This window comes from Struthio camelus, chromosome 4 (assembly GCF_040807025.1).
Source record: "Struthio camelus isolate bStrCam1 chromosome 4, bStrCam1.hap1, whole genome shotgun sequence".
Classification (NCBI taxonomy): domain Eukaryota; kingdom Metazoa; phylum Chordata; class Aves; order Struthioniformes; family Struthionidae; genus Struthio; species Struthio camelus.
In genome coordinates this window covers 79,768,025-79,794,928 of record NC_090945.1, presented here as the reverse complement: position 1 = coordinate 79,794,928, position 26,904 = coordinate 79,768,025, and the positions used below count along the sequence as shown (strand labels likewise).

General features: G+C 39.8%; 1 protein-coding gene and 1 long non-coding RNA gene across 51 annotated transcripts in view; both read right to left on the bottom strand.

Moving 5' to 3' along the window:
• Positions 1-9,384, bottom strand: part of LOC138067252 (uncharacterized) — a 56,688-nt gene extending 47,304 nt beyond the window's left edge. The window contains exon 1 of the long non-coding RNA XR_011141131.1: positions 8,272-9,384. This is a non-coding gene — a long non-coding RNA (uncharacterized lncRNA). The remainder of the gene's footprint in view (positions 1-8,271) is intronic.
• Positions 9,385-14,961: 5,577 nt separating this feature from the next.
• CTBP1 (C-terminal binding protein 1) overlaps positions 14,962-26,904 on the bottom strand; it is a 255,605-nt gene continuing 243,662 nt past the window's right edge. For 17 of the 50 annotated variants that reach the window (XM_068943611.1, XM_068943612.1, XM_068943619.1 and 14 more), the window contains 3 exons: positions 25,642-25,769; positions 22,061-22,178; positions 14,962-16,419 (listed from right to left, as the gene is read on the bottom strand). In XM_068943611.1, the coding sequence (XP_068799712.1) occupies positions 16,233-16,419; positions 22,061-22,178; positions 25,642-25,769 (433 nt within the window). In that variant the 3' untranslated portion in view covers positions 14,962-16,232. Of the gene's footprint in view, positions 16,420-19,757; positions 19,911-22,060; positions 22,179-25,641; positions 25,770-26,904 lie in introns of all 50 variants that reach the window. The other 33 variants (XM_068943623.1, XM_068943640.1, XM_068943613.1 and 30 more) reach the window with 5 other exon arrangements.

Below are 26,904 nucleotides of genomic sequence, written 5' to 3'. Positions count from 1 at the left end.
CCTGTCAATGTCTCACTCTAGCATGAAAGTGAAAGAAAGCTTTTCTCCTTGTTACATCATGCCTCAGCACCTAAGAAATTCAGCGCCGTTGCTGGGGGATGTGCCGAGAATCGTATGCAAAGCTGTTGTTAGCACAGAGTCACAGCATTTTACCCTGGCGATGAACTTTTTCCCTCATTTCCATTTTCATTGGAATATCAATTTGCATTTATTAAAAAGCCCTTACCCTCCTCTCTAGAAAAAATCCTGATCTAAAGAAAGTGATTGGTTTACATAAAATCCTATTAGTTTAGCTGATTGCTTCCAAAACATTTCTCAGAAAGCTTTCCATTACCATACAAATGGTGCGAGGCCTTTTTGCAGGCTAACTGCTAGATAGCATAATGATTTGGGCAAATATTCATCAAGACAGCTGCTTCGGCGAGACTGGATGTGAAAATGCTGCACGTTATTTAAGAAAACTCCAAGAAATAGCTAATCTCCTTCACGAAACCAACAGCTAAAACAATAGCAGCCCTCTGCCCATGTTGTCATGTCAGCCCCCAGCACAGGCACATGGAAAGCACACATGTGAGGAGGAGTTGGCTGGCTGTGAAGCCTGGTAGGTCTACAGGAAAGGAGGAGGAGGATAAAGATGGGAGAATTTGGGAGACAGTAAGGAGGTTGGCAGCACAGCGTGAACATGTGTGGGGATCATGCTCCTGAGAAACGCAGAGAGAGAGCATGCCCGCTGCTTTGGCTGAGTGCTGGCTCTGCATTCTTCATAAATGTGATCACTTTCTCCTCCTCACTGGAATACCCAAGAGATCCCACAAGCTTTGGCTGACCAATGAAGTTATAAGAGCGAATAATACTATAATTCTACAGACCTCCATATAAACAGCTCCTAGAAGCTTCTGTGTCAGGTCAGTTCCCAAAGCACAGTTCATGAATATCTCTTTGGGATTACAGCGTGCAACCTTGATTATCTGAAAACAAGCAGGAGTGAGAAATTCATTCTGGTGTTTGGACGTTCTGATGGGTAGGAAATTTGCAGACTTTATAAAAGGAAAGCTCACCACTGAAGACCTTGCAAAGTCTGCAAACATTTTGGTAAATCAAGAATTTTGATTCGCTGGATGACTGTAGAGGAGCATGGTTACGTGGATGCTCCTTGCCCCTTTCCTGTAGACACACAGCCTTCTGAAAATGCTCCCCCGAGGTGTTTTTGTGAATCAGCCATGCGAATAAGGCAAAGATCCAGATCTAAAACACCATCATAAATTTGGAGGAGTTGGTTTCAACCCTGAAGGAGTTAAATCTGGGAGAAGGATCTGAACAACACTTGAATTTTTACAATAACGAACACTGCCATCACCTTCGAGAGAATAAATATCTAATTAAGATTAGTCAGTGGATACAATGGGATGCACTAACAAACTCTGCAACTAGTGTAACGCAGAAAGCACAGTCACCCTCCCTGGCCTTAAAAAAGAGTGAAAAAGATAATCAGTGAATACTAAAGATGCAGCATGAGAGAGTAGTAAAAATTTAAACATTCAGCACCTATTTCACAGAACATTTACATGTAATTTCCTGTTCTAATACGCCAAAATGGAAAAAAAAAGCATGAAAGAGCTACTGTACAAGAAGACATTATCAGACATTACTGAAAATAAAATAAGACATCAAATCTTGGAGACTTTTCATCAAGAGAGTAAGCAAATGGAATATATGAGTCCTAAGGCTGTGTCTCAACTTCCCTGCAAACTAACAACATCAATCTAACCACATGAGCGCCAGAAGAACAACCAGAATTATCCTATTTGGGTCCGACAAGTACAGTTAACCAGTGATTTCTCAGGCCCAGGCTGTTTTAAGAGTGCTGTGTGGAACCAAAATGCACGCACAGATTGCCAGGCACTGCTCCATTTCAAGTATTTCATCAAACAGTACGAACCAATGACACAGCACAGGCTGAGCTGTTAATGAAAAGTCATGCAGTATATAGAGGAGGTGTGTGTTTTAAAACAGGCATTCAGTCTATTCAGCCACTTTGTCCCCATTCCAGCAAAATTTTCCCAAGGACACCTCTTCACTCTATTTGTAATTCTCCAGAGACCTAACACATCATTTAGAGTCATTAAATTACGTTTATGAACGGTCAAAATGGCACCAGAGTCAAACAGACGCCATCCTGGCTTTTTGACTGAGGTGACAAAGCACAGAGGGAACTTCCAGCAAAAGGCCCCAATCAGATCTCACCTTAATTCCAATTTGGAGAGGAAGCTGGAGGGATGAATGCATTTAGAGACAGGTTTCCAAAATTATGAGCTCAGGACCTATGCCTGTGCAGGTATTTGTGTTGTACCAAGTACTTAAATCAGTTTAGCATGACACTGTCCATGCCAGTGGTAACTGCCACATACAGTACAGCCATATCTATAACTGCAGTATAGCATGATATGCGTTTGCAGGTCAATGGCTTATTCCTCCAACTACTGACCATAATTTTCTCTGAGTGTAGGACCCAGTCCAGCCAACCCACCCTCCAGGCTGAGGAGAGACAGGTTTTAAACCCAGCACTGAAGAGCTGCAAATGCAATAGGACTAAGGGACTAAGCTGGGTCAACCCTAGCAGAAAACTGAAGAGATCAGAGTGTTGCTAAATGCCTGAAAGGTCTGCGGGGACAGGCAGCCGCCTATGTGACACACGTCTCAAGAGCATGCAAGCAGGAGAACCTGACCCCTCTGCTGCAGGGAAAGGGGTGGTAGGGAAAAACCACAAAGCTGCACAATTTCCTTTGCTGGCCTGTTCTGAACCTGGCTTTCTCTACAGCCTGGGTATGTGAACAAGGAACAGCAGGCAGGCGTCAGAGAAAAAATTTTCTCCCTCCACTGTGCTTCGAACCCCTGTCCACCACGCTCCAGCTGTGGCCAGTCCCTGATGGACTCCTTGAGAGGAGAAGGGGAGAGCCAAAGGGAAACAAAAAAAAATTCCTCTCTGAATACCTCAGGCCAGTCGTGCACTGGGAGGGAAAACCCTTGCTGATTTGAGCCCCCTTCCCATCTGCTCCATGGAGGTGACTGGCCGAGGCAGCAGAGCATGAGATTTGATTATAATTATTGTCTTAATGCAGAGCTGAAATTGTTTTGAGCATGTGGAGCTTCTGGGAATAGGCAAGCATCCAAAATAATCTTTGGACTGCAAACTGTATGACAAAGAAACGGCATAAACTGACAGACATCACAAAATCCTTCAGAGTCTACTTCCTATCTAGCAGGGTTGTCCCAGTCACTCAGCAATGTCATCTCCAGACAGATCCCCCTTTCATTCTGGCCTTGGCAGACACATTGTTTTCAACAAGGAAAAAAACACGTGTATCGAGGGACCATCAACCAACACTACCCAATTAAATAAAACCCAGTGGCTGCTGGGCTGTTTTTGTTTCTGCAAACAATTTTATTCTGGTGCCTCGCATGCAACACTGGTAAAATTGTGGATTGCAGCAACACAATTAGGACTGCAGCCCAGACCTATGAATGTATTTAGAGGCCTAAATAACAGTTAGACATCTAAACATCTTTGTGGATTGATACATAGTTCTTGGGGCAGAAACAACTTTTTTTTTTTTTTTTTTTAACAAAGATGTAAATAGCTCTATTACAATGCATATTCCTGAGATCTTCTGCAGAGCTCTTTGCATTGAATCACATCTGTAAGTAAGGATGAGAAGCCAGATGCATAGCCCACAATACCTTCTCTGGCCACTCCTTTTTCCCTCGGCTCCAGAAGTTTGCAGTATTTACATTCCCTTGCCTCTCATTAAATGATCCTGACTTCCTGCAGGTTGTGCAAAGCTTCTAGCAGTTAGCAGTGCACGGTAAATTAGATATAATGGGCTTGCTGGCTGGAACATGTTATGCTGTACATCCTCGGCAAATATATTTGCAGTATTCCACGTCACGAGCTGATGTGTCTTATCTACTTGGTGGTTCCTGGTGGTATAGTAGAGTTCGGTTAGCACCAGAAGGCTTTTACCTCCTAACTGTCCAGTGAAGAAGATGTGTTCTCTCCCCTAAGTCTTACTAATTCCGAGATACTGTAAAGAAATCTACACTGCTTATGCTATTCCAGGTGGGCGAAGCACTGCGTAGGGTAAGAGCCCACATAAAGTAATTCCAGCTATGTCTTCCGGCAGTTACATCCTCCCTAATTCTAAAACCTCTATAAGGATTTTGTAGCAAGCTACAAAATTCTTACTGCACTGACTTGGCTATGGGAACCCCTGCAAAGTAAATTCACTTAAACACCCTTCACAATAATTCAAATTTGGAACGGGCAAGGGATGGATGATCTGCAAGCATACTACATTGCTATTCCTTTGAATTTTGAATGAAAGTCCCTCTCGCTGCCTTTAAGGTAGGGGTTTATTTCTGTGAATCTCAAGGAAATATGGTAATCAAATGCAGCTCTACACGTCAATGCACAGCCATATTTCCTTCTTCCAGTATTCTCCTTCTGAATCACATTTTCTCCTGGTATTTGGAAAAGCCTCTAATGCCAGTATGAAGTGTGAAACTTGTATCGCCTTGCCAAGTGAGAATCAGCCTCCCTACTGGGAAAGGTTCTAGGAAAGGAAATTTTAGACAATGGCATCAGGTGCTGCCAATATTCAGTTCTAATATTTCTGTCAAGTGCAATATGTTTTTGTTAATTTTACTGCTGCGTCACATCTGCGAACTCGGCCTGCTGTGCTCAGGCTCTTCTCCTCTGAAGAATCCCACACGGTGCTGACTTACTTAACCTCTCTTTTGTTGTTCATCTCTATTGCTCTGCATGGAAGGAGAAAGCCATATTCATTAATTATAAACACTGGGCATCTTAAAGATATGTTATATGTGATTAAGTACTTCATAAGTCTGTTTATGTAAGTGTCAGGCCAGATTTCCTCATTTTGTAGACATAAGAAAATATTTTTTGCTTACTTCAATAAAGCCATTTGTATTCATCTTTCCTGACTCCACTATTGTTTTCCCTTGCTCAGCAAGATGTATATTACAGTTTGTTTAATTGTGTGTTTGATCTTTACTACTTAACCAGATCTATTTATCATTACAATGCATCAGTACATTATAAAGCTTTCAGGCACATTTATCAGCGCAACAAAGCTTCCACTACATAAATGTCCTCAAGGGAAATAAAGCAACAACAACAAATACTTTAAAGCAATTCACTTACCAGTACAAATAGTTGTAATTACAAAAATCTTTAAGTGTGGTTCTTCCACAAATGGTACATTTTACTTAAAATTGCTTTCATAATATTGTAGTGCCTCCAATTTATGCAGCTTAGAGTTTCCTCTTATTAAAGAAAGCAAGGCCCAGTTAACCGATTGCTTATATTTTCCCTGTTGCTAATATTAAGGCAGAACTCAAATTCACTGACGTGCTTTTGAAAATTTGGTTAGATCTAATGAAATGGGAACATTTAAAAAAACACTAGTCCATGATTAATAACTGCTATAAATACATTACGGGTAGGCATGTAATGTTACAGATTGCTGCAAGTCATGTGCAGACTAAGTCTGTAACAATCAATTAACCATTAATTCTAATGTCTGTTAATCACTGATTAACCCTTTATAAACAACAAGCACATTACCCTTGCTGTAAACTGGGTTTAGTACCAGGTTATAGTACTGGGCTATGCAAGTTTCTCTTGTCTATCAAAGAAAAAGGCATATTGTCAATCTGTTTCAATTCCTGCGCCACTGTTTATACATTTACCGTTCTTGGACAATACGTCGTTACTTTCATTGGTAGGTTGTATTTCTGCTTTTGCCTCACAGCAAGTCTCTGCTGACGGAAAGACATCACAGGAAGCCAGCCTTTACAGCTCAAAGCTGTCAGGTCACAAGGAAGGCCCGGGCAGATTTGTTAGTTCTTAATATACAGTGAGTCACATTCAGATTGTCTCTGTCAGGTGTCTAATTTGGGCGCTGCAACTGCTGAAGGCACATGGAAGCAGGATCCAGTAGCACCGGGCCTGAACCTAGAAGGCATTTAAGGGACCACAGTAGGCAGCCTAAATACAGCTCTCGAATCTCCTGGGCTTTTTTTTTTTTTTTCATAAGTCAGGGTAGTGCCCAGCAGCAGCAGATTTTTCAAACCCCCAGTTATCCTCCCAACTACAATGCAGTTTTTTTGCCTCCGGACAACGGAAATAGGAGGCCAACCTTCACCAGATTAATTAGAAGTTGCAAAGTGAATCAAAAGAGCTAGAATTCCTACAAGCCACAAGGATGAAAAACGAAATTATGAGTACAAATATCAGAATATCGTCAGTAAGGTTCCAAAGTCAAGTAACGGGAAGTTAGCAAAATCCATACTTAAGACATTTTGTGACCCCTCACTGGTGGCCATATCAGCATGAACATTATGATCTTTAAATGAGAAGCATCACACTGTATTTTCCATAGCATTATATAGCCTCAGTCCATTCAGAAGAACAGTGCCTCATTAATAAAAACCGGTCAAAAATCTGCTTAGCAGACACTGTTGCTGCTCCGACCTGATATACTATCACTGTTATTGCGTCTGATTTTAACATACAGTCTTCTTTTAATGCCCAGTCTGCCAGAGACAGGGAAAAGGAGAGGAAATTAATTCTGTCCATGTTTCTCATCCTTCCGGAACAGCGAGCCACATGGGAAATTCCTGCCACATTCTAAAATATGATAATTCAGATCATTGTTTCAGCGCAAAAAAAAAAACCTCTCTCCTTTTCCAAGGGAAACCTTTACCAAGGGAGAAGGACTCAATATGTCATTAAGGGCCATGGAGGAACTGATACGTGCAAACGACCAGTTTAATGTCCCAGCATCAATGAAGAAGATGTACAACCACCTGAAACGGTACAATTAGCAGAGTATTAAGGTGCAAGGCCGTAAAAGCAGTACTGTTAGGCAACGGAACAGAAAGGGCAGGACAAGCCTGGATGAATGCACAGAAGTGAAATGTGTCTGAAAGGAGCCAGCCGAGAGCATTGCTATCACCACAGAGAGGAAGAGAGGGAACTGGAAACTTGCCTGTGAGGGCCCCTAAAAGCTATTGAGAAAACAAAAAAATAGACCATGATGGAAATCTGTAACCTGAGACATCTCAAGTAGGCAAAGCACTAGGACATACACCATCGTGAACAAAGCCTCCTACTGTCAGGATAATAACCATCATAATCTATGTGCAGACTTTGAAAAACGTTTAAAGTATCCATGCTTCCCCTCTGTTTTCTAATGTGCCTTCATACTTGCGCCTGTGAAATATTCGGAGCAGGGACCATCTTCAAATATGTATTTATAAATTTATAAATACAAGTATGCATTTTTAGAGCCTCTGCCCTGAATAGGTCTGAGCTCTTTGAGCCTTCTGTAATTTAAAAAGTGTAAAATAACTGAACTGTGATTAATGCGTGAGTCAGGACTGATACAATTTTATTAATAGTCTCACAAGTCTACCTAGTGCGTTATCTTTTTCTGACTCCTGCCTCGGGGATATGATGACAAATTCTATTGCTGAAATGCTCTCAGTAGGCTTAAATTCTGATCAACCAATATGTCATTAAGAATGGGAACTTTTACAGACTTTTAAACTGAAGATCCGTCATGCGCAGTATACAAATATGCCATAATAGCTCATAACAAATAATATTTATAGAGGTAGCTCAGAACAGTTGCAGGGAAATCACAGGCACACTGTTTGTACTGAAGGTTCCCTATACATAGTCTCAATGCACAAAGTGTCTGTTTTGCCACCTAGTGGCTATTACGGAGAGATCATCTATATTTTTGTGCCTTCATCATTGCGCTTCTGACCCGAAGTGCTCACCAATTCTAAGATCTTTGAGGAAAGCAAAAACAGGAGATTGTACTGATTTTGACATACATAGCAATCATAAAACGGATCCCCTGTAGTTCTTAAATTTAGCTGAGAAGTCAGTAGAAAAGCCAGGCACTTCCAAGCCAGAATACAGACCAGGCTTCAAACATCTTGCAGTAAGGAATTTCTGAGAAGGAAATTTGGGAAGACAACAGTTCACCATTCTGAATTTGTTCCTACTGTAAAATGCAGAGATGAGCATGAAACAAGCTTAGATCATTTATCTCAGCGAAGTCAAAGGTTTGGGTTGGTAAGTAGCTACTGCTCAACACCTCCACAAGCTCAGACTTGTCAGACGGAAAAGAACATTATTGCACTGGCTTCTTTTATTACATGTTCATATATTGAACTTACTGCGAGGGTCACACGGCAAGTTCTGTCCTCTGACAGGTCCTTGTATTCAATTAGGCCAAGGCTGCAGCAGGCGAACTTTCCTTCCCAAGGCTGAGCAGACACTGTATTTCTGGCAGTCCAGACAGCTGGAATGAGCAAACTCAACAATAATTTTTAAAAATTAACATACCATTTGGAACTGTCCTAATAGAAACAGCAGGGTTTTTTGAAAGCAGAATGGCTCAAATACTGTTTGCTTTTAACCTGGATATTATAATGCTACGACAAAATGTCCCAATAAGCCCTTTCTTTCTGGGACTCTACCTCCCAAAAGGGATTCAAAAGACTGATGGAGCTGAGCTTACGTATCTGTTTAAGAGCATTTCCAGCACCTGGAGTTTTCAACCTCTTTATAGTAGATATTGGCGATGACTTATCAAAACATCGCAGTCTTTTTTTCAGGAACAGTATCGTAACCTGGAGAAGTTTTCCCTCTCATGTTTCAGGGACACTTTTGCTTCTGGGGACAGATTTTCAAAGGGGACACAGAGGATAAGAAGCAATATACAGAGGTATAGTGGCATTTCCTTTCTGTAGTGTGCATTCCCTGAATAATTAAGCCACTTTGAAACCAATATCTAAGTTTCAATGCCATTAGAAGTGTTTACCATACAGCTCTTGGATCTGCAGAGACTAGCTCTGTGGTTTATTCTACTTGAACTTTGGGCACTTAATTGAAAAGACTATAAGAGGAGCTATTCTTCCTAAGCTTTCACTTAGGTCACTGAAGAGAAGCAGAAGAGGGAGCACAGACAGCTGAATCTCGATCTAAGAACGCCACCATCTCATGGTTGGTCAGTGGTCTTTTTAAAGGAAAACCAGTGATACGCGCTTAGATTTGAACTGGTAGTTGTCTTCTGACAAACACATCACAAACTACTGGAAACCTCTGGCAGCTCTACTGACAATTAATTGCAGATGAAAACTAGAATACTGTGAGGATCGCAGCGACATCAGGAACGTTACAAGACTTCCAGCAGCACTGGACATGATACATGTTTAGAGTTCTTCAGGTGAAGAGATTCTGTCAGAGCACACTGGAACGAAACATGATGTTCCTGGATGCATAAGAAAACTCAGGTGGGATATATGCAGCAAACCAAGGGGTAGCAACTTAATATTGTTCTTTCAACAGTCTTAGATTTTTCAGTGAAATCAGATCAGATCTAAACTATTAGTCAGATAATGCAAAACTGTGTCTTTATACTTTAAATTTACAGAGGCTGAAAACCTCTGAAAACAAGCTGTGACTCATAGCGCAGATTTCTCATCTCTTACCCGTGCTCCTTATAATATCAAGGCTGTATCCAGTGCATACATCCAGCGTTGGTCTGTGGGAGGGAGAGGGGAAAAAAAAAAGACAATCGTTCAGAATATGAATTCTTGAAAAACCTCCAATTTCAACAATCCATTTCAAAGAAAATGTTTTCAACTTTATGCTTGGAAGAGAAAGCGATGGCCTTGTAGCTAATTACAAGGAGCTATAATTTAGAGTTATGCAGATAAGAGAATAAAGCTATCATCATAGCTTCATAACATGATAAACACATTTCACATACACTAGGCCTTAAAAACCCATGAGAATGCAAATACCCAAATAAACACATAGTAAAAAGAATTTGGAAGTCCCCCAACTCCATTTTAATAAGAAAGATAGTGATAATGGCAAAATTTGTCACTGGAAAACACCACAGGCAGAGTCTCCTTTTTTTGTGGTTTCAGTTTAAGAAAGTTCAAGTATAGCAGGGACTTAACTTCATGCAAGAGCTTAACCGAAATTCTACTGAGCAGCAACACAGATTTAAATGGGATTTTACTCTGATGCTCGTAGGTGGGCTGAAACGCAAGTACTGCTGCATGCTTGTTTCTTGGAAAAGAGAACACGCTGCAAAGCGGACAGCTGTGTTTGAGGCCACTGGCTTTCAGAAGTCATTCAGCTGCATCTGGTGGGACATTTTGAAAATGGCTGGAGGGGTTTGGAAATGCAAGTCTCAGATGTCCGTTCCTCAGCAGATTTATTTTTAGATGTTGATTTGCTGCCCTAACTCATAGGGTTCATCCAGGGAGGACCAGCTCCATAAACTTTTCCTGAACTATACAAGGATTCTACTTTGACAAAACACAGGAAGAAATAGCACTCTTACTGTCAAACCGATACGTGAATGTCTACATGTAATGCATCAAATTCAATACATAAAAAGACTCTTGCAGCAATTTATTTTTTTCCGTTTTATTACTTTAAAATCTTTGTAACTCAAAATATATTTAAATATTTAATTGCGATTTTTAAACTTACTCATCTTCATTTCTTGAGCTGATAGGTAATATTTCCAACCGGCAACTGCTCGTCCTTTTCATGCAGCATATGAAAAAGGATAGATGCATAATTAAAGACTGCGCAAGTAGCATATGTTTCTAATGGAGCAGCATGCTCAAAGAATGATCTACATTGTCTTGGAAATGTCTCGAAGGATTGCCTCTAATTGTCCCAAGGACATATTTTAGTCTGTTTATGGTGGCCTTGACGTGCACCATCACTAACTGCCCAAAGCAAACAACCCTCCCTCAAAAAAACACCATGTTATGACTGTGAGCAGAGACACAAAGGCAAAGTGCTGAGACTAGATTTGAGGAGCCATAATTGTTTCTGTAGTACAGAAAATCTAGGGAGGAAACTCCAGATGAGGAACTGCATAAGAAAAAAGGCAGCTTGGCTGTCCCAGTCTCAAAAGCGGACATAAAAGATGAAATATGGACACGGGTTTAGAGGGGTAGCGTGCATGGAAATCAGCCAAGGAGAGGTGAAAAACAGGTGATCTGTACTGAGCTGGACTTTACAGATGGAGAGAGAAAGTAGAACTGGCCAAGGGACATTTTTTCTAATGAAAGGAAAAATTCTAAAAGTAACGTCCCAGGTCTCCTGAACGCTAGAAAGGAATGGTGAAGAACACCGGGAGGCAAATGCTGAGGGACAGCCTGATATGAGGTACGGGACCCAAGTAAGGTGAATTCTGCAACAGACAGACACACAAATGGATGCAGATTGTGGGATGAAAGCAAACACTTGCTCTTTGAAAACATGACTACTTTGAACACTGGAGTATATGCTCAACTTTGAGCTTTCACAACTAATGAGGTGCTCAGCTCTACTTAGGCAGATACAATCTGAAGACTGAGAAGGTAATTAATCAACATCTTCAAGCACTTGCGTCTTTGCAGGAAAACAGTTTACCAAGGAAATCAGAAAGTCAGCAGAGGCAAAAAGAAAACAGCTGAAGGTCTCCGAGAAGGAGATCAGGAAGCCTATAATTTCATCTGCAGAAGATAACCATGTTAAAACAAGAAGTCTGCTGTTCTAAAGGTCAGAAATAGAGGGCCACAAAATAAAGGCTGTACAATACAGTTTATCTGGGAATGAAAGAAACTGAAAAAGAAAACAGATGAATAATACAACTTGGTCTTCCTGGAAGATGTGTCACTGACCTCAGTACAAAGGAGAGAATTGGGGTCAGCCTACATGACGTAACGCTGAACATGAAAAGATAACTGGAATTTAAAGCCAGGGAAAGCCAAATTAAATACAGCACTTCCAAAATTATAGTTAGGGTTATTACCCATTTAAACCAGCTATCAAAAGAAATAGCAAAATCCCCAACTCTTGACATTTTAATACAAAGAACAGAAATCTTTCTGAAAGATTTACATAAGTCAAAACAAGATATTAGGTTTAATAATGGAACATATGACATTTCACAGCTTTACTAAGTGGCCAGACAATATGATCTATTATTACTCTGTGCCCTTAAAACCCACGACTGTTCCCTCCGCTCAGTTTACAAAGTGTAGAGAGGTTGGAGTAAACTGAGTAAAGGCACTGGCAGTGCTGCCTTCTCCTTCAAGCAGAACAACTGATCTCACTGGAGCATCCACTGAAACTAAACAAGAGGAGAAGAAAACTCTTTGGTCTGAGGCAAGGAGTAAGCTGGTAAACAGCCAAATTACAGCATCCCAGTCATTTGGAAAGCCAGCTTTAATCATTTGACGTGGAAGGCTGCACAAGAAAATGAGGCATTTTCTCAAAAAGAAAAAAAAAAAAAAGACCAGCCAACCGACCAAACCAAACTCATACACCAAGGGAAAAAGTCTTGAGGCTGGTTATAAAGGAAGCCAAAGCGTTTTGAATGGAAAGGGCCTTCAGCTGGTTTGGTAGCAAGCTTGTATAACGCTTAAACAATGTTTTTGCATTTTGGATTCTAAGAACAAAAATGTTAAGATTAAAAACGAACAGACAAACTGAAGGGACTTTAGAACTGACTCACAGACACTCCAATTTGAAACCTGCTCCCGAACCCCCTTGCTCTGACAGAGGTCTTTTCCTAATCACCATTCACGCTTGTTTTTTCACATGCCAGCAATTCTTTAACATCCCTTTTTCCTCCTATTTACTCACTATTTAAAACAATCACTTCCCCAACTCAGCCTCTGCTTTCAGCTAAACAATCCAAGTTATTCTAATTTCCTCTCATGTGATAAGCCCTCCACACCTGCAGTCATTTTGAGAGTCAATTTTTGCTATTATTTCAGCTTGAGTTCATCCGTTGGAAGATGAGTGACCAGAATTATAAATCAAACTTTACATAAGGTATGCTGGGTGGCACCACTACTACTTACTTATCTCTACCAAAAACGCTCTGCCTGATGCACCCATCATTTTATCGTTCTCTTCGATGGCTGCACCCTGGTGGCAATCAATCCTGCTGTGGGCAACAAACACTCTCTTTGTTCTGCCAAGTTCCCAGCTCATAACTGTTCTAACTACGTGACTCGTTGCTTTCCCATTTCCAATAGCCCATTCTTCGATGTTACCCACTTGCTGTGCAAACTCCTGAGTCTCTTCCATATCGATGATGCCTACAATCTTTGTGCCATCAAGAGCATCAGTTTTGTTGGCCTATTTCTTGGCCAAGATCCTTAATTCAAATAAAACCAACAAAAAATGGAGCAGCTCTTGCCAGAGGCAGGCACTTCAATCATCTCCCCCTTTCAGCCAACACTTCACTGTTCAGCACTGCCACAGGTCATCTCTTCTGGCCTCCTTCTGCCAATGTCAACGCCTTGCCCACCTTACATATATGCCACTAAATGCCATTTTCTTCTGTGTAAACATGATTATAGCACATACTTTACCAGAAAGGAAATCTAATCACACTGTCACTACCCAGCAAAATCAGTCATAAAAGATGCAAAGCAAGTCTGGCTACTAGCTTTTGTTTAATATGGTGCATTTTTCCAATTAGTCATTTATTCCAAGCCTTAATATTTTTTTCCATTCAGTGCTTGCTCTAAAGCTTTTCAGACTATAGCCCAGAAGTGAGTATAAACCAGCCTTGTCATTGCCTGGATCACTTTTCCTTTCTGCTTCAGAACAAGCAGGCATTATTACAGTTTTCACCCCAGCAATCAGACTGACAGATATATTTGAAGTGCTACTATAAAAGCATCAAACATCTAACATCACAGGGAAAAAGCCATATTGTACCCATCAGTGTAGTAGTTCAGGCTCAAATTCTGAAAAAACTTTTCTCTGAGCTACCGGATGGCAGCCCAGGCATGTGCACAGCTGAAGGACAGGAAGACTCAGAACTGCATCTCAGAACCACATGCAGTAAACAGTGCTGCTTTCATTTCTTATCAATTTATTGATTCACTGGAAACAAAATGTGTTATCTAAGCAATGTCAAAACTGATGCAAGAGAATGACAGAAAATCTCAGTTTTCCTCAAGAAATTTGCTTCCTTTGGTAGGAAATGAGACTGTCAGCAATTCTTGGCAGCCAGATGTTAAATGTTTGGCTTCCATGTTAAAAAACATCTTCAGCCCTACAAAGAATCATCTTAAAACATGAATGACCAATGAAATGTGAAAAACAAAATCCTACTTCCATTGCAGGAGACTGCACTTGATTTTCTGCAAGTTTTTGGCCCTGAAGCTGACAAGAATTCTCTTTGCGGGGATAACCTGCAGCTTTACGGCAGTTTTCTGTTGTGCTTCACTGAGGGAATAGGAATGCTTTTACTATCAAATAAATTGTAATGGATTACTTTTTTGGCTCTAAAAGTTCAAGGGAAAAAACTTTCCTTCTTCCACGGAGACAGAATTTCACTTTCTGCAGTGCTCCTTCAGTTTGAATCCACAAATTCCAGTCGTTCTCGATTTGCAGTCTCCTGCTATTTTCCTAGCAGAAGTGGAGGCCCCTCCACAGACTCGCACAGCTGGGGTTAGTAACTTTTCATAGATCCCACAGAAACAGTTCACTAAACCACAGGTGGAAAGTTACTAGTTTAGCTTCACGGTGAACAAATAAACTAGAGACCACCTAGAAGGTTTACCTCCAGGTTCCCTTTCCACCATTCTGAACTTCCTTCTTGCTAATCTTTTGTCTTGCTTTTTAAAGTGTGTAGGGATGAAGAACATCTTAAACAGCAGCACAGCAAAGGCCAAAACTGCTTCTAGCTGAACTCCCAACTTGCCTTAAAAACGGTTCTGCCTGCGTTCAAAGAAACGAGCTCCCTCAAGATAGTGAACATCGTTACATCCTGCTGCACGCTTCCATCATCACAAAAGCAAATAACACAATGGACACTTCTCATGTTGGACTTCGGCAAAAGACATTTATTATTATTGTTGTGTTGCTGTTGTACCTCCTCTGCTCTGCCCACAGTGGTGGCATAAACGCTGTTACCATATTGTAGTTGATGATGGCGGTGTACAAATCAAAATTCATCTTAATTTCAAACTCCATTAGAAACACAGGAAAAAAGATCAACATTCACGAAATGTAAAGGGGAAAATGGTATGGAAAGAAATTTTTTTTTTATTATTTTTCAAGCTTCCAAGACGGTATTACAAACAACAGAGAGCAAAGTAAAGCTAGAAATGAAATACTTGACAGCATCTGTTTAAAAATTACAGCTAAGAAACCTAATAAAAGTTGAATAAACAGTTACTAGAAATAAAAATTTTTACACATATGATATTTGTCTGGGATTTTTATTTCTTTAAAATAATTCATACAAATGGTTACAGTCACAAACATGATTTTAACCAAAAATATTGCTAGCCTACCACATTACCAGGAAGGAATCAATGTAGGCAATGAAATGCTGCTACTTTTCAGTAGTCTAGTGCCTTTTTCGCATACCACCAATAATATATACTTTAACTGGTGACAAAAAGCACAATGCTCGTTTATACAAAACCTTTTTTTTCCTCAAAATCTCTTTGCAAGGTTATCTTCATTTTGAAATAAGGGAATTCATGCCAAAATCAGGAGAAACTGTTTTTCTTTTGTTTACTAAATTATTCTAAAAAATAAGACAAGCAGGTAGAAAAAACAATGCACTGTGTGGCGTAGAAAGAAAAATGGGAAAAATTCATTGTCCTGAGAAGTTTGCCAACTGCCTCATTTTTGGGCATGTTTTAAAATATAAAAGAAAGGACTTTTAATCTCAAAATTGGTTTGCTGAATGCCTCCCTTATGTTTTTCCTTGTTGACAGCTAAGCAAACAAACCCTTTTTAATGTTCTAAAAACTGTACACAGACAAGTACATTCATGATATAATTAACTACTAACTTCTCTTGCTTAACAAAGAACCCATAGGACACAGAAACAGTGAATCAGTCCACTGGACAGGGACAAACTACAATTTATACGGAGGAAAAAATGTTTCCAAATCTTCTTTTTGTCTCCCACCTTTTCCTTTTATATTGTATATTGGACCAGTTTCTAAAACAATAGTCGTCTCCTCCTGTAAGTTCATGGTTTTGCCTTTAATCAAAATCCAGGGTTTTTTTTTTTTTTTTTTTTTTCTCCACACGCTGAAGTTGAGATCTCCAATGTTGGGAATGCTGTTTTCTTAGGCTACAATTGGTCGCTTGGGTGGTCTCTATCAGCTTCTGGTTTGACAGTTTGGCCAGGGGAAGGAGCATGGGGCGGGTGGGCTACAGCAGGGAGGCCGTGTGATAAAGACATTGGGTTGGGGACTATTCCTTCTACTGCTGTAGGTATGCCAGTTGGAGCCACACTTACAACACCTGGGGGATACCTGCTGAGAGAAGGAAATAAGAACATGCATTAAAACCAAGAGATGGCTGACAGGAAAGCCCGCCTTGCCTCCTAGAACTACAGAGATGATGCTTGTTTTGTTTTCAGAACGGACGTGTCAGTAAGGCTCAAGATGAGATAGCATAAGCAGATGTTAAATTAAGCAATGGATGCTGTACAACAGACGTTAAGAAATAAAGATTTGCCAGCTTTTTCGGATTTAATAGCATGGGTGACAGCACAGCAACAGAAACAACGTGGAAGTGCTACTCCTTTCTGAAGGTATGATCCTGAATTACCACGACAAGGATTCAGGTTAGGGCTGCACAATAAGTATCTGTCCTCCATGGCTTTTCCTCATTTTACCTTTTGGGGATTTGTTTTTTCCCCTCTTTCTTTCTCATGTGGAAATTTTGTGCTGGTTTGAAAAAAATATTTCTTTAAAATGTTCTTGCGATTGTAGTCCCCTAAAAGAATCACCACATCCACGCACTCTTAAGATGACAAATTCCAGTCTATTACCCCGAGTAGCTTTTTCCACTTCAAAACTGCTACAGCACTTGTCTGAAAGAAGACCAGTACTTGCCGTACAGAGGACAAATGCTTTAGGCAGACTGCTAGAAAAAGATACAAACACAAGCAACTACGCATGGTTTTAAAGACCTGCTACTCTTTCCAGATGAATGCCAAAGCCTAAATGTTTTAGGAATTTACCAAAACATCACCCTGTGATTCAACTTGATTTTATGATGGCTCTGATATTACCAGGATAAAAAACCTTGTACATCTATTGTTTGCAGTCCCCAAGTTTGGATGGCATTGATGAACACTGGTATTTCATGGTGCTGATATATATAAACAACAGCTACGCATGAATGCTTTTACAAAAATATGTTTTCTCTTTAGCCAAGCACCTCAGTATCAATTTGCAAGTTATATCTCATGCTGGCCATTTGCACCGACCCTTTGGTCCCCCTCCCCAAGCCATCACAGAGCTGCATACTCATCCTTTGTTGTCTTCTTCTGCATTCTGCTTACTCAAGTACCTCAGCAAGAGCATTACCCATTTTAAGTCTGAACACACATGACTACTACTTACTGCGGCATTCGCTACCCTATTATTTATTTAAAATTAAATGGGAGGAAACACACTTGTAGTCTAGTCAAGCTTTTTCAAGTATCACAAAAGTATCACAATATTCTGTAGCAGATTTTCTGGTCACCACTCTGAATGCCTCAGGGAATTTCGCACCATTTCAACAGCAGCTTTTCTAAAATAAGGCATGTTTGCGCTGCTCATCCTAAGCTCCCTCAAGCAGATAGAAAATCAGGGTAGAACTTATCTAGAACAGCAAGGAAACTCACAGGAAGAAAAGCAGCATGAAAACATGCTCATTTGCTTTTTTTTTTTTTTTTGGCTTCCACCTCAGAAGCATCATGGGAATTGCCTTTTACAAACACCCTGCCATCATGGCTATCTGATATGGCAAAATGAAGAGGAAGACACCATACATCAGCCCAGTCACTCTGGAAAAGGTTCCTATAGATCACAACACTGACTGCAATTTGGGATGAATAACCAACGTGTGAAAGATCACACCATCTCTAGGCCAAAAAGCTTCGCTCCCAGGGTACAACCCAAGGAACTCTGCATGTATTTATGGGGTTTCCTACACTAATTTCTTCTCTAGAGAGGTGCCTTAAAATTAATTTGCAGTTGGTTAACGGAATTAGTTGCTTGTTTCAGGACTTCAATTTGAATCTCATTAATTAAATTTGCTTTAATTCATATGAATACTGTCTGACTGAGGATTGTTATACGTATTCAAATCTGATTTTGAAACAGCTTATCTGGTACTCTGGGTATTCGGTGGGAGGAAAAAAAAACACAAAACAAAAACGGGAAATGACTAAAACTTCCATTTAAAAGATGAGCCTGTTGCACATAGCAACTGTTTCTAACAAGGCATCTCTAGTTTCTAACGACACAGTCCCCAAGCATCGATATACTTGAGCTAGGACCAATCAAGGAGATACCAAATTCTACAATTGCTTCCCTTGCGATGAAATTTAGAGCCTCCCCTCTTCAAAACGGCTGACGCTAGATCAGGGACATTAACAGTTACCTTCTAAGCAGAGTAAGCAGTTCAAACTAAACACCTGTAGTTCTGATTTGACTCTAGACACTCTCTTTGTATACAAAGAATAATCCCCTTGGATATCGGGTTGCAACTTACACTTCATAAAGACTTCTAGTAACATCCAGAAGCCCTACAGTTGTTTTTGTTGTCCTAAAGCTACATAGTTACAATAGCCAAAATAGTGATAACGTTATCCCTCTGCAGAAACTGCTTTTTGCTTGACGACTCCCATCTCCTAACCCTATTCTGCCACGCTCTTTTGATAATTTTGTCCCCTTTTAATTTAATCTGTGTTGTTCAAATCTTATCTCTGAAAGGAGGGCACATAAGTTCAACAGCCTCTATATGGGCATTTCTATCCTATAATAACTTTCCTTTATGTTGCTATTTATTTCTTCTCCTGTTCTTAATCAGCAAATAAATTTCCTCTGTCACTTCGTAAAGTTGCTCTCAATCCTCCTCCTCTGGCAGCAGTCAAAACACCTGCCAGGTAAAATGATCATTTCATTAAATTTTTGCAGAAGTTAAAAGCAAGAGATCAGCTGCACCTCCTCTGCTACTTCATACTCTTCCTTCCCCTTTCCTCATTTAGTATCACTTTAGAAAGAATATTACAGTAGCCCTCTTAACTGGGACTTAAGAGCAACTTTAACTTCCATGTTAGTCTCCAACATTATTATTATTTATACTACATAAGCACCTTGAACTCACTCTGTTAGGCAACGTACACAAAACTGAGTCTGTCTCAAAGACCTTTCAATTTAAACACGTACCGCGTCTTAGATACCAGCAAGAGTCTGAAAATCAACAATGAAATACCTTAATAGGAAATAATTCATGAACGGCTACCATTATCTGACTACATGGATTCTGCTCTCACCCAAGTACCTCTTAAGTACCTGGATGCTCCCATCTTGTACCTGTCAGAAGGCAGAAAGATATGTCGACATTTCTATAAATTGCATAATCGCTGTTTACCGGCTGTCACATTTCACGCTGCCTATGTACCAGCCTCTAACCTGCACTCGGTGACACAGGAAATGGCAGGGTGTTTATTTAAAAAGCAGCTCAGTAACAAGTGCACAGTAATAATACATAAGCAACATATGCAGTGCTGCTTCACCAAGACTATTACATGTAGTTCCTTCTCAGGAATATCATCATTAATCTTTACTCATGGGATACGTCCTGTTTGCTTGACCTTTTCTGTTGATACGGTGTCCCGCATTTTGCACAGCAAATGGCTTTGTTTTCCACAGAATACAATGATATTCAGACGATCTGGATTATATCTGCTGATGACTGCTCAGTGTTGTTTGCTTGTGATAACATCTGATAACTTAGGAGTTCTGTCCTTTATCAAAATTCAAGTAAATGATACATACAGAATTGTTAGTTTTAGTTCACCAAAAGAGCTATTTGCATTTTTTAACATATATATTATTATCCTGGGTCTTATCTCCTAACACAATTACATGAGGATGATACAGTTATTCGCACATCTGAAACATTTGCACTTCCTGTGAAAGAGTCCAGAACTCAACTACTTGAATACAATCTTGTAGCGCAAAGAGAAGACAGACAAATTGGCTTTGAAAAATCAATTCAAATTCTGTAGTTAAGACAGAAAAGAAGTTAGCACATGCAAACACCGCTTCTGAAACTAATTCTTTCATGAAGTCTGTGCTTCAGGTTCTGTATGTTTTATACTGCACAGAAGTACCAACTGCTCTCACCAGTACTCAAAGACTATGCTATTACCACTCCAAAAATACGCTTTTCACGTTTGTGGTATGAGTCTAAATTCTCCTTTGAAATTGCCCCATTGAGCTTTATCTTGCATTTGAAAAAAGTTGTGAAGTTAAAATTTAACTTGTGATTAATTTTCTCTATTGAAAAAGGTACTGAAACAACGTCTAAAAAGGCACTTAGTTCCACGCTTATATTGCTTAAATTAAATATGCAAGGTCTTTGACTTGTAAAAAAGCATTAACTCCCAAAAGGTTCCTAAGTTAAAATCCATTTTCAGCTGAGACTGGCTTCTGCCAGACTTGTGACCCCAAAAATGAGAACAAACTACTGCATTTTATATTTGGGCATGCAGTCCTGTTCTCAACACAGTCGTAGTTACTACCCTCAGAGTACAGGCACACCTGCCAGTAAGTCTCTACTACACTCAGCTATATCCTCAGTAGTCCAAATTCAAGTCAATGAAATTACATGCTGTGTGGAAAAGCGTGTGTGTTTAAACTTTCCAGCAAGTAAAAACAACCTGTTTGATATTTAGGGCTATTGATATTTTTTTCCATAAACAAACATCTTGAGCTGACCTGAGACATATGTATGTTGATCAAATCAAAGTTAGGATTTTCCTTTAACACACTTACGGCTAGCAGTAAGGAGACTGTGACAAAGGGTGGTGACCCTCCCCACTACCATCTCTCCATCACTTTCTGAAGAAAGTGCTGGAACTTTTTGTGACGTTAGAGCTTTGCTTCATTTCCCAGCATAGCACAGCTGGGTTCTCTCTCATAGGGAAGAACACAGAAAGAATTCCTATGCCCAGTAATAGTATGCGATAGTCCTCCCACAGAAGGACAAAGGTAGGAAAGATGTATGAAGAACAAGAATGGAAACATTAGGAGAAAGAAGTGAAAGAGAAAAAGTGAAAGTAATGCACTGTCCCTTCCCTCAAGGCACTGCCTTTCAGCAGCAGCTTACAGCTTCCTCAGCCGCTTTCATCCTACTTATGGAGTAAATTCCATTCTGGAAGATGAAATTGCAGATGTTTGTCATAAATAAAAATGGTGCGATGCTGCGTACTAGGAAAAATGTGCTGCTAGGACAGCTGCTAGAGATAAAAGGACAGAGAAAGATTTTCAAGTAAATAAAGTCATTAAGGAATATACATACTTGACTGATCAGTGCAAAAGTTGACTCTATCTGCTTTCACAGTTGATCAAGAATACATTAAGTCCCTCAAATGCTTTATAAGGAACATTTAAAAAATTGTAGGCGAAATTTAGAAAATACTACTTTAAATATATTTTCATAAACACCACGAGCTATTCCAGTGTGCTCAATTCGCTGTATGTTCTCTCATGTGTCTTAAGGCCACCAAAACGCATAGTAGTCGTTTATTACTGGTAACCTTTCTCTAAGCATTACCTTCAGCAAAAAGAGCAAACTTCCACTGCATGCACTTCCACTGCATGCAGATGACCAGCCTGTTTTACTGGAATATATTTAAAAAATATTTTTGAGGTATTACTATTATTAACCACAAAAAAAGATATGGAAAGGAAACTGACTGACACACCGCACGACTGATTTCAGAAAGCGGTAAAGTAAAATAATTCTCCTGAATGCAATAATTATGAAAGCAATGTACGCAGGGCCTAATCCAAAACCAGTTCACTTATTAACAGGAAGGTCTTTTCTTTGTAGCGGAATACTTACCTTCGAATTTAGCAGATATTGCTTTTACATCTGCAGCATGCTTACCTGTATGCAGCACCATTAAGCTCTGGATGAACAACTCCGGGATCCATACTGGCCCAATGCGTAGCTGCAGTCAAATGATCTTTGTTAACACAGTTTTTCAGACTGTCTGGAATACGACCTAGGATGATGTGAGGGAAAGGGAAGAGAAATGAAAGAAAAGGGTTATATGCTGTATGCTCTGAATGCATATGTATTAAGATAGTTACAAACATTTGCATATATAAACAGTACGTAAAACCACACTGTGAGCTCAGTGTTAGTCCTCACTGTTCCCCTTCTGTCTGGGACTTGGCTCCCAAAGCTTAAAACGCTCTGCATAGTTTTTATTTCTCTGTCTCTCTTTAATTGTCTTTTATAACCAGGATCTGAATAAAACCACAATCACTACGATTCATGCTTTCCAAGAAGCTAAAACTTGAATGTACAGCACAGTTGCCACTCAAATTCAGTAACGCAGACTCCTGCTCTCTTGCTTTAACTTCAATTTTCTCCTTTTTTCCACATGTATAATGGCAATAATAACAGTAAGAATAATAATCTTTGGAAAATGTGGGGTGAAATGAGTATGACTGAGACTTTTTTCCTGCCCTCCTGATCTTACACTTCTTTATCTCAACCGCTCTTTAAATTTATTCACTATAATGTACAAATCCTCAACCACTTCCTTCTTTTCTAGGCAAAAATGAAAATACGTCAGAAAACTTCCTTCTTCATTTCTTCACTACCTTTATCTAATGTCACTCAACCTCTAAAGCACAATTTTAGTTCTCAGGCACAGATAGAAGAAAATCTGTCGGCCCAATTCAACACCTACTGGACAAGCCTCTCACTGTTTTCCATGGAAATATCTCCAGCCCTGTAAAAAATGACATGCACAGATACGCTGTTTTCTTTACAGCAACTAGAATATTCCCAGCTACCTCAATGGGAGATAACTGGATCCTATGTTTTTTCTGACATCTGTTTTAATGCATTCTTTCTGAAATTTAATCTTACTGTGCAAACATAGAGGTGGAAAGAGCCAAGTCTGAGTTCAGCTCCGCTATTGTTGGCAAGAACATCCCAGAAACTTTTTCAAAAATCGACCGTGCTCCCATTAAAGTATTTAGTTGCTTTGTCTCCATCCTCCTACTAGAAATCTGATTAAGGACTTCACTACTGTTTGCCTGCTCTTTCTGTCCATCATCCCAACTACAATGGGATTGTAAAAAAAAGTGTTTTCTCTGAATTGCTTTTTTCTAGTGAGATGCTATCAAATACTCTATCTACGCTATCAAAGCCTCCGTGACTTGTGGTTACGTCACCTGAACTTCTCACATATCTATGCACAATTTGAAAGGGCTTCTTAATTTCAAAATCAGACAAGACAAGGTACACGCTCCAGTACCGGTGAATTCCACTGCTCTCCTAATTGGAAACCATCTTCTAGTGTTTAGCCTTAACATACATCCATTTAATCCTCTGCCAAAACTGCCCTCTAATTTACATAGTACCTTTCCTTTTCTGGCGTTTATCCTCCTCGGGTATTTTTAGATTGCAATCATGTCTTCCTTCCTGCCCCTCTCCGTCTTCATTTTGCTAATCTCTGTAAGGAACGTTCTACTAGTCTCCTCTCACAAAATATTACTTTATTAAACTTATTTCATAACTATCTTTTCACTTGCCATGTTCACCCTCCCTTTTCTTCTATCATTGTTTTCAGCAGTCACCTTCATTTAATATTTTGAATGTTCTCATATTTAATCTTCACTTGTTTTCATTTCATACAGCAGAACCTTACAGGCATTTTTTTCCACAGCCAAACATCTTAACATCTTTATTTTCAGATGGTGGTCATATTACTCAAGCATGCATTCATTTACTTTGTACACCTTTTTCCAATTAGTTTCTCTCTCTGCATCCCTTCTCTTTTCTGATCCCCCTATGGTGTTCACAGATTCGGTCTCGTCCCACACTTCCTGGAGCTTTCCTACATTTGTTCCACTGCAATTCAATGTCTTTCTCACCTCCCTAACGTTGGCCTCAATTTGATCTTACTACAAACCACGTGCAAACGCTGAAGTGACGACAGCTTCAATACAAATCAATGATTTGGAACTCCCGATAGCACAATCGCCCACTTTAAGAAAATAGGTCTGTCTTCCCATGCCCATGTGTGTGGGCTACTGCACAACACTTAACATAAAACTAGCTCCATACAGCTACCACTTAGTTTTCAGATCTTAGACTGTTAACGCTTATTTGCACATCAATCATTCCCCATGCAGGTATGGTATGGTGGTTTGCACAATCTTTCTGAGAACTCTCTGGGAGCATTTAACAACTTCATGAAGGTACTGTAACAGCTCTCCAGGGGTACATAAACAAAGACCAATTCCAGCTACGGGATGGTCAGACTCCTTAGGTGACCTCTAAAATGGAGAGAAATAGGCCTGTAAAGGGCAATTCAAATTTTAGAGGTGCCCTTAATCACCACCCAGACTCAGAGAGTCTTCTTTCTGCACAGGCTATAAACGAAACTAAATTGTCTAGCCTCTCCAGGCAAAGGACTTTGGAAAGGCTACTGTCAGTGCTTTTTGTACAGCAGAGCAATGCGCTGGCACTGAACCACCCTCAAGGTGACACAGATGGCCCTTCACGTCTGTAAAGCATTCAGCCTATATTGCCAAGGGGGAAAACAGCGAAGTCCTACTAAAGAGAGAACATTAGTGCTTAATGAGTCATTTTCCAGTATGAAAATTCTTCCTTTTATTTTAGGCTACGAGGGATTTAAACCAAAGCCAAATGGCCCACATTTCTCATTTTATTTATTAGCATTGCATGCTCAAGACATAACTGTTTTTTCTTTTGTAAACAGTTTACAATTACATGGTAGTTATACAACAAAGAGACTTCACCCTTCAAAATGTCAGACTTCTTTAGCAATGCTTTAAAGAGAGAACAATCTTCTAAAATAGAGCACCTCCCAACAAATATTGAAAACTTTGTTTTAAATTAACAGCAAGTTATTGCAATATGAGCACTACCCAGGAACTATGGAAGTTCTGGGTAATGTTTTATCCCTGCATATTACAGCCTTAAAAACACTGAAATTCCAGACCCTCTTCTGAGACAAATTTGAATGAACTTTGGAAAACAGAAAGGAGCTGAAATAAAGGGAAAAAAACAAGGGAAGCAGCACCGCTCATGGTGAGTATGAGGGGGCATCTGGGAAAAGCTGTAAAAGATAGCAGCAATTTCTGGCTCAACTGCATTCAAACACCTCACAACAGTATTATGTACAAGAAACAAAAAGGGGAGTTGTTTTTTTTTTTTAAACATATCGGTACATTTCTGTTATATGGAAAATACTTCTTTTCCACTACCTGACTTCTCTTTATAACTGCAACGGACCCCCCCAAACCATCTATTCCAGTGCTGGGACCAGACTTAGCGGGTATTCGCTGGTTTTGATACTGCAATATCAGAAGTGGTAAACAAAACCTAGGTTGGGTCATTTTCAACATCTTCCAACAGTGAAGAATAAAAATCTTTGTTAAAATGAAGTAAACAGTGAAGGAGGTAATAAGGTGTGTCAGTACCTGTGATTGCCCTTCGGATCTCTCGCGCTGCTTCCTCCCGCATCTCAATTGAGGCTTGTTCACTATACCAGGCTGCATGTGGGGTACAGATCAGGTTTGGTGCATCCTTCAAGGGGCCCTGACTAAAGCTAAATGAAAATTTAAAACAAGATCAAATGACAAAAAATATTTGGGGGGAGGGGGATCCAGAGGGATTTGTACATACATTCAGATTAATTTCTTCAATAGAAAGGAATTTGTACCAATATTCCTTGTTGGATTTGTTTTTAATTGTCAGTTAATTTAATACACCACTCATGGCATAATAAAGTAACAATGGTCTCTCATAGGCTCAAAAGGTAGCACACCTAAGTAAAGTAGCACTAGTAGCAACATTAGCTTCTGTCCAATGCACTTTTTGCTAACTACAGCCACTGCCGCTCCAGTTCTGGTGCAGAAATGCATAAAGCGAGACCCAAATCAATTCAGGATGCCACTTTATTTGGTCCATTACATCACAGTTTTATTTCATTAGCAAATAAATCTTTGCTTTCTGAAGAGTCACTGTCAAAGTGACATTCAGTCAGATAAAATGAGTTACAATTATTTCCCAGTAAGAAGTGTGTCCATGAATACCCTGAACATTTTTTGGTACTTAGTTATGTCTTCCTGTCATTTTAAACTAATTTTTCATTCCTGTCGCAGTACAGAAACTCCACAGAAATAAGGACATTTACTTGATGCGTTGATTTTCAGAGGAAGTAATACATCTACGTAAAAGTGCTATCACACATACAGAGTTGGGAAACTGAAAATAGTGGAAATTTACTCCTCCTACCTATTTTCAGTTTTGATAATCTTATAGTCGATTGCAACAACAAGAGAACAAATATTTTAAGACAAAAGTGTGCTTTCAGAGTTGGTAATAATTCATAAAATGGTAATTTCACCTCTAGTGCAATAAAAATCAGAGTATCCAGCAAACTCTTAAATATTGCATGCTGCCTTCAGACAGACATGCAGCACTGAAGCCAAAGGAAACCGTGGCCGTAATCCTGCAACTGAATCTCTGCAGATGGCATCTTCATGCAGTAAATGGGGCTTCCTATAGGTGCACAGGTCTGCTTGTGTAGATCTGAACTGGGAAGCATGTATGTAGCTGAAAGTCCCTTGAGCTGTTAAGACTCTGGCTTTGCCCAGCACTACTGCACTGTAATGGTTACATTTAAAAGTAAACAAATGCAGGATCAGCGTAAATAATATTAAATACTGGCATTGCGTCTT